The following is a 12,394-nucleotide window of genomic DNA, read 5'->3' as shown; positions in this document are numbered from 1 at the left end:
CTCTCTCTCTCTCTCTCTCTCTCTCTCTCTCTCTCTCTCTCTCTCTCTCTGTCTCTATCTCTCTGTCTCTATCTCACCCGTATATGGGATGCCTAGCAACGGCATCAGTGGAAACCTCCAACATGCTGAACTCTTTCTTTCCTCCACTCTTCTACTCCCTCGATCTTTAACGATGGCGACGACGGGGGGGCTCTGCCCTTTGACAAAAACTTGATCGCAACGGATTGTCGCGATTCACCCAAGCGAAGTGACAAGAAAGGTCACATGCAAGTCGTCTCGGTGTCGATGAGTCGTTAACGAAATATTTTCTGCCTGAATTGAGATTCCATAATCGCATTCTCTCACGCAGAGATCCTCTCGTGTTTCGTCGCGTGGTTATATGTACAGAAAAGTTATATGTATAGAAAAACGTAAGGCAGTAAGATGCGTGTAAGCCGTAAGCGAATCGATCGCAATCAGTATAAAGGCAATAACGTATTCTCTAAATTCTTTGAGTGGAATTTTATTCTAAAGAGTGAAAATTGAACCTGTCTTGATAAAGAGAGTGCCTCAATGTTCATTCTTTAAGTGATGGGCTTTCTATGACAAGCTATTATCCTAAGCTTTCAATCTTAAGATTTCAGTTTTAAGTGTCAATCACAATCGATGTGGGGAGAATAATCGAATATGATTGATCAATTTCTTACGATTTCTTATGATTTAAGACTTAAAGCTTAGGACTTAAAGATGATGACTTATCGTAGAAAACCCATGAGAGATGATGACTCTTCAGAGCGATAATTCACTCTAAATTAAATTTTTAGAAAGTAAGTAGTAACGAAATGTTCATTTGCTTACTGCTTACGTTTTTTATGTGCCATAGCCTTAACGCTGTGGCGCGTGATCGCAATTTGCTTCCCCTCGTGACAAGAGTCGTCATCCGTTTACCTTTTTAGAATTTCGCGATGACGTATCTCTGTGCAAATCGCAAATTTGTACGTCCATACAAATTGCCGATCACATGAGCCAGCCGATACAGACGGCCGACTTATCAGCTGCGATAGTTTAACGAGCGCCACAAACATATGTCGCACGCATTGGCATTTTACGAAAGGCGGCTTGTAGACGAGCACGTGAGTGCTACATAAATTGATAATAAAAAAAAGAGAGTGTACCGTTAAATGCGGGACAGTCCCTATATGTTTTTAAGAAGCGACCAGTTTAAACTGGTTATAGTTACATTTAACCACGCAAATGTCAATAACGTGTCGCGAAATGTCATGTAAATAGTGAAAAATTCTCCGGCGGAAAAATCTGCATTAAAATATGTGAAACACGCATGCGATCTTTTATTGAGCAAACTCGCGATGTATTTGCGATGAATAGATTTGATGCTTGCAGAAGAAACTCATATTAAAAAAAGAAAAAGAGAAAATATTGTGAGATGCTCCTCTTTCTTCACCTCCCAAGTGAAAATTCTCATAATTTTTCTACAAATTGAAACATTTTTTAGAATTACAGAAAAAATCTACATGTTTTCTTAGAATTTCTCATATCTTGTGAATTCTACTTGTATATTCTTTTAGATTTTTCATTCTACAATTTCTGAAAAAATATTTTAACCTTTCTCAGATTTCATCAGAGATTATAGAGAAAGAGAAATGTTAGAAATCTTAAAATATTTCAGAACACATATATAAAAATTTCTAAGAGAAAGATGAAACTATTATATACAGACATTTTTAAAAAGTGTTCTAATTTAGTATTTAAAATGAGAAATTTCCTAAATAGTTTATTCTAAAAAAATTATAAAAAATTTCACCATGGCTACGACTTCCATTTGATTTCCGCGTTATTTAACCGGTAAATAGCAATTTGATACGACTGTGTTTGTATTACATGTATGCGCACGCCTTTGTAATATACTTCACAAATAGTCATACTCTGTCTATACAGGGCGTTATTTAAGTTTATAATCACATGTATCAATTATATCGGCAATTTGCCTGGACTCATTTACGCATTCGTGTCCAATATTTTCCAAGATTCTTAGAATTTCGAGCGCGTCTGTAATCAAGTCGGCACTTTTGATCGCGAAGTCGATGAAGGATGACAAAGGAAACCTTTGCATAGGAAGCAATCGCCTTAAGACCAGAGCATGAATTTCTACATAATGCATAATGCATAGCACTTAAAAAAATCACTCAAAGTCTTTTATTTCAAGGAAAGAAAGAAAATGAAGGACTTTGATTGGTACAATTTTTTATGTATGTATAATATTATGCATTATGTAAGACTCTGTGCTTCCACCCTCAGAAAAAATATAGTGAAACAATTTATAGGAACGTAGGTCGTACTAATGATTTGTTTGATAGAGGGAACATTTGATTTTTGACAAGGAGTACGGCTCAGAGTGGCTTATTTTTTAAAAATAACTTGACGCGAGGAATCTCGCATGAACTTATTTTTATAGGAAAGGATTTGTTTATCTGAGGAAATGATATATCGCGGCATGATTATTCCATCACGCTTTCTTTCTTCTAGAAATCATGCCCGTACATATTGCCTGCTCTTTGATAATTAATATCGATGATTAATAACGCTTTCAAATTCACAAACGCGGGCGAGCCCGCGTGTGTGAAATATGTTTATATATTTACATATGTTTGCTAAAAGCGATTTGCGGGTTCGCCTCTATGACAGATAAAAACATCGGAATTTCTTCCTGTCGAACATCCGCGCGAAGTCGCGTTTGAGAAGTTCGTGAATTTGCCAATTCCGCGATTGCGATCGCAGAGAAAAAAAAGTAAAAGGTCACTCTCACGTGATGACCGAAATGAAGCGGATTCGTCGTGGTCGTAATGGTATATCCTGGGGATGAAGAATTAATTGGATCGATAGCGTGACACGGCGCTTATTTCGAGCGTAAATTCAAATGTAATCGCTCACTATGCGAGCGGGACCGTTTAATAAGACAGATTACGCGCCGGGCACCGGCCATGTCAAATTTACTTCTCATTGTGTTCTATCGTTTGCTCCGCTTATCCGTTTATGGCGTTTATTCACGCCGGACCTCGCTACTTGCTCGCTACAGAATGAGCGTTGCTGTTTGTTCGAATGCTTGCTAAAAAATGGAAGCCAAATCTTCTCTAGCAGGAACAAGAAGAATCTCAGAGTATCACTCAAATAATTGTATCTTTAAGGAATATCATAAATTCTATTTCCGATTCTTGTAAACTTATTTTATCGATTTTTCTTAGTCTAATAAACAAACTATATAAATAGACTGAAGAAAATTATCATAATCATACAATATCAAAATACGATTATTTTCAGAATTTATAAAATTTGTAACGAAAAAAATGTCTAACAATTTAAACGTTTAAAAATACTTTAGCTGCTTGTAATATAAATTCGTTGCTGGAAATGCTGATAAGAGATCTTCTTAACGTAACTCTAATTGATTAAAATTGTTGCGACGTCAACGACGGCCTTTGAGAAAGCAAGAAATAATTTATAATTCATGTGAGTCGAAGAAATAATTTATAATTCATGTGAGTCTCGCGATGATCCGATTAAATATAGGCTACTAAATTAAATCTCCGAAGTAATCGTTTAGCTGAATTCGATAAACGTTCTTCAATATAATTAGCTTCTCCCGTTACGTTCCACGATATTTTTCGCCTCTGACCCGATTAAATGGACGGAAAGTACGCTAAACGGAGCATAAAGTGACGGCCATATAATTACATAACAGCTATAATAACATTATTTGCTAAAACGACGTAATTTTAAATCAATAAACTCTGATCTCGGCCTTTTTCGCGTCGATTATCTTTATGGATATCTTTCTCGGATATCCTTTTAATATGACTATGGCGAAATGGATATATCCCTCTCGTATGCATCGTTTTACGGTCCAGTTTCCCGTTGAGTTTTTTTGACAGCTGCTTGTTCAACCTATAGATTTGCTCCCGTTCCTTGCGACGCCTTTGTTCTTTGTCGTTCCCGCTCAACCTGCCATGAAGAGATTTTTGCTGCACGTATTCCATTACTTTCTTGCTTTTGGAATAAGGTATTTCGATGTCTACCATTTTGTACCGCTTCTTGGTCGGAATTTGGTTTCGATGATGCGGCGTCCTCGATCTAGAAACATCAACGTGTGACATCGCGCTGATCACCCGCATCTTCGCCAATCGTCTCAACTGACGACGGAGATTCGGGATCTCGCACATGTTGCGTATTCGCGGACGTTCAAGTTTTATATTTAACGGCGGCACTGTCATGCAGTCGCCATTCTCACAGGATGAGCTCTCCGAAGAACACAAGGTCTTGCACTCGCCGTTCTTCTCTTTGGTATCGCACTTGCAACTCTTGTCACATTCCTGAGAGCTCGTCTCTGGAGGATTATCCTCGTTGCAACCTTCCGTCACGAAGTCGCAGCTTGTTTCACAGGACCTCCCCGATGTTTCGACGTTGAATTCGCATTTTTCTAAGCAGATCTGCGCGCAGCCTGTGTTGTATTTCATACATATGTCATGTTAATCTTGGAAATTTATTTATGTACAGAAATTTATGTACAGCTATGTGTGTTTAAAATACACTAAAGTTTATTTATTTATAATGTATCTGTTAAAAGAATAAATATGTATAAGACAATGAGTTTTTTTTCAACCAAAACTGTATTATTAATACAATAGAAATTGTAATTTTCTCTTTTATATTGTAAGAAGAATTGTGTAAAATGTAATGTAATGTTATTTTACCTTTCATCGTCGGCGTTTCAATCAATTCAGTTGTTGAAACTGTAGAGTCCGTGATTAAGTCTTGATGATACGGTGGCTCAGTAGATTCAAGAGTGGAAATCTGCATCGTCGGCGTTGTTGTTGAAGATTGCGTCGTCGAGAGCAGAGTAGGCATCGTTTCGACATATTTGCTAGTTGTACTTTGTTCAGTAATGCATTCAGCTGCTTCACAAGCGGGGGCAGGTGTTGCAGTTGGTATTCTCAAAGTCTTTCTGAAGTCAACGCGTGGTGTGAAAATTTCTGTTATGATCTTCGAACGATTCAGTTTTGTTATCACATTGGTATCCACCATCGGTATCTCCATTATAGGTGATATCGTGGTTATCGTCGCGGTCGTCGTTGTGGGAATTGTTGTAGGCAATGTTGTACTGATCGTTGTGGGCACAGTTTTAGGCAATGTTGTACTGATTGTTGTGGGCAATGTTGTGATAGTCGTAGGCACTTCTGTGATAATTGTAGGTAATGTTGTGGTAGTTGTAGGCAAGGTTGTAGTTGTTGGCAACATTGTCATAGTTGTAGATGTTGTTGGCAACGTAGTCGTAAGTAATTCTGTAACAGGGAAAATCGTAGTCGTGGGTAACGTCGTAATTGTAGATAATGGTGTAGTTGTCGCAGCTGTCGTAGTGGTTATAGCCATAGTTGAGGTTGGCGCCATGGGTTCGGTCGTAGTCGAAATTTTCGTAGATTGATCTTTGGATTTTTTTGGAGCCTTTGTAGTATGGATAAATTCAACAGGCACTGTAGTCGTTTTGAATTTACGAAAGATTGTACTGCGTTGAATCGTAGTTTCGCCTGTTAGCAATGTTGTGCTAAAACGTTTCTTTGCTATTTTAAACGGGATTTCTATTGAGCATCTTAAATCCAGTATCTGAATGTCGCACTCGTCGCTCATCTCCAGAAAATTTTTGATTAGAGAATTTATCAATTTACAATGTAAAATCAGTTTTAGACCTATTCGCAGACAAGCTCGCGGAACATTACAGAGAATCTCAATGGGGACATCCTTTATATCCTGCAAATTCTCCTTGATTTCATCGATTTTCTTCATTATGTGGATATAGCGCGGCAATTGTCGCAAATTCTCATAGGCATCCAAGAACAATTCCAAGAGTTCGTCGAGGTTTTCGATCATGCGACTCTTGTGCCAGAATTTTGCGTGCATCCGCAGAGACATCGCGATATTTTTGGCAAAGTCGATGTCTATCAGCTGTCCGGTGATCTTCATCATCAGCTGAGCGGGAATAGCCTGCTGATACTTCTGCATTTTGAGATACTTTTCCACCACGTTAAATTTGTTTAATTTTATCACTAGATATTTCTTAGTCACGATGATGTCTTTCTCAATTAAATCATCAGGCAGCACGAGATCGAAGAGATATTCAACATGAATCGCCTGGTTCTCGTAAACGTTACCAAGCAAGATATTCTCGTCGATCATGCCAACGTCGTCGGTAATTCTTCTCGCAATCAAGAGCGCGTATTTTTTTAGATCGTTGTCCGAAAATTTTTTGGCGTATATACCAACGTAGTACTTAAGGAAAGAATTCATAGTATGGAACTTTCTCAGCTCCATCGTCGACACTGAAATTTCGACGGTGGTCTCCGAGATTTCACGAAAGTGTCGTATAAGTTCCCTCTCAGCGAGGCGAACATCGTCGTCGTAGTTATCGTATCTCACATTATATAAAAGTCCAGAGAGTAGATTGGGCGTGATTACCAACACTTCTCGCTGCAGGAGTCTCAGTAATGTCGCCAGAGAGAAACCTCTGGGATATTGCTGCAATATATTGGATGAATGATACACGTGGTATGTAATATTCAACGCGGCTGTGTTGTAATCATCGGGATGCGGAAGATCGTGCTGCTTTCTGATTCTGCGGCAGATGCTGACGCTACTCCTCAGATAGGGTTCCCTGGCGTGTCTGTAGATCTCGGCACAGATCCTGGACGGCCTCGTATCCGGATTCCTCAGAACACTGAGGATTAGGTTGACGTTGTATCGTCGTTTGAGGATCTTCCAATATATCTTGTACAACGCATTCACTTCCGTAACACTGAAGTCATCATAATAATCGTACAGGAGGCTGCCGAAAGTGTCGATTATTCGCGCTCGCAAGAGTGCACTGAAATACAGCAAGTACTCCGTGGTTTCTTGCAATGTGTAACTATCTTTTGGCGCCATGAAATTCTTCTGCTCGAGAAAGTCGCGGCTTGTCAAGATTATGTTGTCGTTCGAATTCACTGATATCTCGTCATGTCTGTGGAATTCATAGTCCGCCTAGAGAAATTAAGAAATAAAACTCCCTGAAACAGCTGAGAGAAATCAACTTCTCTCTTTAACATGTTTTTATTTGTAAATAGATAAACATTTAATTAATCTGTAATTTAATTAATCTATATTCTCTAAAATAGTATTTATTTTGCCTTATTTTTAAAACGTCATTATGACATCACGATATGAAAATGTCAATTCAATTTGCAAAAGAAAGTTTGACAAAACTAAAAATCCAAGTTGATAATACGGTGAATGTTCACTTCGATTGATTATGTAAAAACATCGATTAATAACTTTATCGGTTAATACTTTAAATTCCGTGGCATGATTTTTCATTTCTATTATTTTCTTTTTATTGCGAAGGTCGTAAAAAATTTAATAACCTTTATTGAACGTCGTTCTCATTGTTAACTTGTTCAATAATACGCCGACGATATTAGAATGTAATACTTATTCGTCAGAGTCTATTATCCCTAGCTTGGTTGAGTTGATGTTTCTAATTTGACGAACGATAACTCAATAAATCTTTCAAGAATGGGAAGAATACAATCTCTCTCGTCGGGTAATATATATGATTTTACTATGAAAAAGTCACAAACGCACGTTTATAACACTAAAAATAAATTTGCTTTAAATATTAAAATGCACATATTAATTAATATTCCAAAGCTCCTGAAAAGCTCCCTCGTTATTTGTTTCTAATCAGTTTAAAAAATTACGATCTTTTTTTATTTATAGAAATACTAAAAATATATGTATATTTTAACATAAATATTATAAATATTAAAATGTACTAAAATACACATTTTACTTAAATTTTAATTTATGTTTTTTAAATAAATTTCAATTTATTTTAATGTATGTTGAAATTAATTTAAAAATGAATGAGGTGATAAATAAATAAAAAGATTAAAAATAAATTCTAATTAAAATTAAAAAATAAATTAAAAGATTTTATTAAAATTTATATTATTGTCATCTCTTCTTCACCTCTCTTTTTTTCTCTCTTCCCAACTTTCTTTCACGACAAGATCGGGATAGTCCTGTCTCACCTGCGCGGATAACACAAGCAATAGGATCAAAGTAAACCCGATCTCCCGTATCGCAATCCGCGATGACATTGCCGGTGCCATAACTCACTCGCGAAACGACGCAGACTTCGCTCCGACAACAATGCAAACCGATCAAGCTATCGCGTAGCTTATATAAGGTGCGCGTGTATGTCTTTATGACGTGCACGTGGGTGAGGACGGTTTGTGCGATACTATGCTGTGTGGTCCAGGTGCACGCGACAAAATTGAAATTAATCATGAACATGACGATATGGAGACCGCCCTGGGAACTCGAGTTTCACTTCTCGCGATCTAATGCCTCGCATTTTACGTTCTTTTTATCTACAATAAGTATTTGATCGCTCGAAAATCGCTTTCTTAAACATTATATCCACAAATACAACTTACGACCTAATACCACTTATCGTTAAAAGTTCTCTTAAAAATTTGGATTGAAAGCTCTTATCTATAAGCTACTGTGTTCCACTTTTCAAGACCGGATCAATCTGTCTTAATCAATCTGTAGCTCAGCCTCTTGAAGATTAATATTTTAATTCAATTTAATTTATTGCAAGTAAAAAATGATTGCCAGCAAGATTTGCTGTTATGAGTCTGCCTAATAATACAATATGAATACAATAGAAAAATAATAATAACATAAAAGCATCAAAGTAATAGAGTAAATTAATGTTTTTTTAAATTAAATTAAAGTTAATGGCTTATAAAATTAATAAAATTAAGTTAAAAGTTGTAAGAACAAAGAATTAATAAAAGTTAAGTTAAGATTAAATTAATTTAAGTTTAAAAAAAAGTTAATTTTGAAAAAAATTATTTTTGAAATCAGAATATCCTAATTTTTCTTAAAAAGAGATTACTTTAAATAATCCTTACAAATATTATGAGGTAAATTAAATTTTATATTCACATATAAGTTATTTATACATACATAATAAGAGTTACACCATAAGATATTTTTGTCAAAATCTTGCGAGAGAGAAGGATATACAATACGTTTGCATTATTTCTCTTTCTTTAACCTTTAACTTTCTTTAACTTCTGAGATGACTGTTTATACAAGTCGATTACATCGATTATATATTTGTTACAAAAAATAAAACGTAAAAATTTAGAAAATGGATCGATATGCAGCACTATTCTACAACAATTCTTCATTTAAGGCTCATTTCATATTTATGTGACGTATAACATTTGCTGACATATAACATTTATGATACCTAAAATTAGTAATTCAAATATAAGCGGGAATTGACAAAACCTAGCGGTCAATAAAAACTGACTACCGTATGATGTGGCTCTTATTATAGAGTCTCTCATCAGAAAATCATTAAACTTTTTCTGAATTAATTCTCTAATGTTTAAGATTTTATAGAAAAAAATATTAACCTTAAGAGAGATAGAAAAATTTTTAATTTAAAAAAGTTAATAAATTAAAATTTAAAAGTAACTAAATTAAGTTAAAAATTAATACACTTACGTTAAAAGTTATTAACTTTTTAATTTCTTTTTTTAACGTTTTAACTAGTTACTACTCAACCCTGAAATTGACAAGAAAAAAAAAGAGAGTAAGAATTAAATACATTATCACGCGCTCGAACATATTTATAAAACATACGCGCGTAAGTACAGTGCAAACAAATACAATTACAAAATATAATAACAAATCAAATCAAGAACAGGCAAATATAAAATCATTTTGATTTTTTATTAATTTTTATGTATTCCTTGAGAAGTGTATGTATCGAATATACTACCGCGTAATAAGTCTCAGTGCGTATGATAATAATGTCAAAAAGTCAAAACCGATCCAGTAAAGAAATATTTTGGAATATTTCATGAAACAATATTGTAGCAACATTGCTGAAATGTTCTAAAATGTTTCTTGCTTATTGAGAAGAAAATTGGTATAGGAGAAAAATTATTATTTGATCGGAATCGAAGTCCAACTGTTTCCAAGGAGGGTGTCGCGACTTCGCGAAGCTTTATCCATAATTCTATCCGCCTTCGGTCGAGCTTGCGCAGTTTCTATGCCAATATGGATTCTTTGAGTGATGCATGCCTCGCGCCAAGGGCGCGACGATTTCCACGGAATTTCGCGTCCGAGAGTACTCGCGAACGATCGCTCGTCACGACGCCCGACGTTTTTCGGGTAGCGGCCCATCGTTACATTAGTTATATAGTTGAAACCTAGCGTCATGTCCGAGGACTATCAGCATGCCTGCGAGAGGGCAGAATTGCTAGGCTTGCCGAAGCCTAGCGAGGAGGAGTGGAGGCAGTCGCAGGCGGCGCAGAGCGAGAATCCTCGTTGCAACGTCGACGACGACGATGCTGCATTACAGGTAACTGCGCTGTTGCGTCTCGCTTGCGCTAAGAATTTCAAATCAGGCAGAATCTGTTTGAAAATATGCCTAAAATAACAGCCCGAATTTTATTTAATTGGACACGCCCATTGACGAACGAGCTATTTCTAATACGTTCATCAATCGTGAATCAAAGAGTATTATTTTTTTTTTCATCGTCGTAATATAAAAGAACGCAATCAAGAGGAGGGAGGAGAGAGAGAGAGAGCCGTGCGACATAATTTGCAGTTATCTATACTTGTAGCTTTTACAATTTTTTTATTCCCTTTTTTTTCATTCATCCGCTTTCTCTCTCTCTTTCATATGTTAATGAGCGGCTAATGCACTTATGGCGATATCGCAATCGCGATAGACATTACGCAGCAGAATCGGGTTGCGCGTCCACGTGCAACGAGTTACGAGTCAGATCGTCGCGTCGAGAATAAAATCGCTGACGTTGAGAAGTCGATCGCGGGGTTCATTAACGCCAACGGACGGACGGACGGACGGACGGACGTTCACGCGTGTCCGCGATACGAATTTTCTCACGACGATGCTCTCTTATCTCTAGGACTTGGATTACGTGGACGATGCGGCGGGACGCATCGGCGGCGGACTGGACGAGCTGAACAACATTCTGAGCACCACGCAGAAGAAGCTCAACAGATTCAAGGTGACTTGGGATAATTAATTGCCGAGCGAGCCTGCGCGCACTTATTTCGCATGTTGCTCGAATTAATTATTATTTTGTCATAACGATAGCGCGGAATTTTTACGACCGATACGACGGATCACTTTATGTCCTTACTCGCAAATTGATAACGCTTTCCTCCTGCACCGCCGGTTCTCCACCGCCGCCCCGTGTCTAAATGAATTGTTCGTCATGAGATTCGTAAACTTCACGCTGACGAATTACAAATAAATCCACATGTTATATGTCTTCAAATAGATATTGCATGTTTTCCATTTTTCATCGCAAATAAGAGAAAGAAAGAGAGAGAGAGAGAGAGAGAGAGAGAGAGAGAGAGAGAGAGAGAGAGAGGGAGGAGGGGGAAGAAGGGGGGGAGAGAAAGAAAAAGGCCTTTAATAAAGAATTCCGCAGACAGTTTGCGGCAGTCTGGGAACGTTGCTCAAAGTGAAGGTAAATTCTCGCGGCGGAACGCCGCGCCACAAGCCCGAGGAGCCAAACCCTGAGGCGGGAAAGCAGGAAAACCAAGAGAAACTAGAAGCCACGGTCGACGAGATGATAACGGTGGAGACATCAGATGTGACCATCACGGACACCGCGAACCAGCCCGCGAACAGCAGCGTCCAGAAGCAGATCGATCTCAACCAGAAAATGGGATCTCATTTGAATAAGCTCGACTCCTTGATCACGAAGGCCGAGAACGCTCAATATAGTATGCAGCATCAAACGAAACAAATGAAAAAGATACTAAAGAAGTAATTGCAATAAAAATAAAACGAATTAACCGGCTAATGAATTAACCAGCTAAATGATAAATTCGCTCGAGGTTGATCACCAATTAAATTAAATCTTCCATTTTGAGTGAAAATTCGTATAAGAGAATATTTTACAGACATGTCACGTAAATTAATCCCGATGCGTGTAAATTAATTTCTTGTGATTTTGATCGATAAAGTCCTACATTCCTGTAGATGCGTAATTATGTAAGATGTAAGAAAACACGATAAGCAATTTCACAAACAACCAACATGTATAAGTCGTATAGATTTTAATTGTTACATTGCACATATAAAGTTTAATTGTTGCATCGAATATCGATATCTTCCTCGCGATAAACTTATATATTTAAATCGCGAGAGAAATCTTGTGAATAATTGTTATCAATTTTTTTATATGTCGTACATTTTATATGTACGTTCTCTTTGTCGCTAAAAATCGAATGTTGTTACGATACGTGT

At 37.0% G+C, this 12,394-nt stretch overlaps 2 protein-coding genes across 2 annotated transcripts; one reads left to right on the top strand and one right to left on the bottom strand.

Annotated features, from left to right (window-relative positions):
* Positions 1-3,381: 3,381 nt before the first annotated feature.
* LOC108688584 lies at positions 3,382-8,218 on the bottom strand. The gene is made up of 3 exons (XM_018194897.1): positions 8,112-8,218; positions 4,746-7,062; positions 3,382-4,492 (listed from the first exon to the last, which is right to left on the bottom strand). Exons 1-3 carry the CDS (start codon positions 8,190-8,192, stop codon positions 3,771-3,773), a joined length of 3,120 nt encoding a protein of 1,039 aa, XP_018050386.1. The 5' UTR covers positions 8,193-8,218; the 3' UTR covers positions 3,382-3,770.
* Positions 8,219-10,192: 1,974 nt separating this feature from the next.
* Positions 10,193-12,281, top strand: LOC108689604. Its single transcript, XM_018196465.1, has 3 exons — positions 10,193-10,468; positions 11,040-11,141; positions 11,571-12,281. Exons 1-3 carry the CDS (start codon positions 10,325-10,327, stop codon positions 11,913-11,915), a joined length of 591 nt encoding a protein of 196 aa, XP_018051954.1. The 5' UTR covers positions 10,193-10,324; the 3' UTR covers positions 11,916-12,281.
* The last annotated feature ends 113 nt before the right edge of the window (positions 12,282-12,394 follow it).

Source organism: Atta colombica, unplaced genomic scaffold, assembly GCF_001594045.1.
Source record: "Atta colombica isolate Treedump-2 unplaced genomic scaffold, Acol1.0 scaffold105, whole genome shotgun sequence".
NCBI lineage: Eukaryota > Metazoa > Arthropoda > Insecta > Hymenoptera > Formicidae > Atta > Atta colombica.
This window is presented reverse-complemented; position numbering and strand designations above follow the sequence as displayed.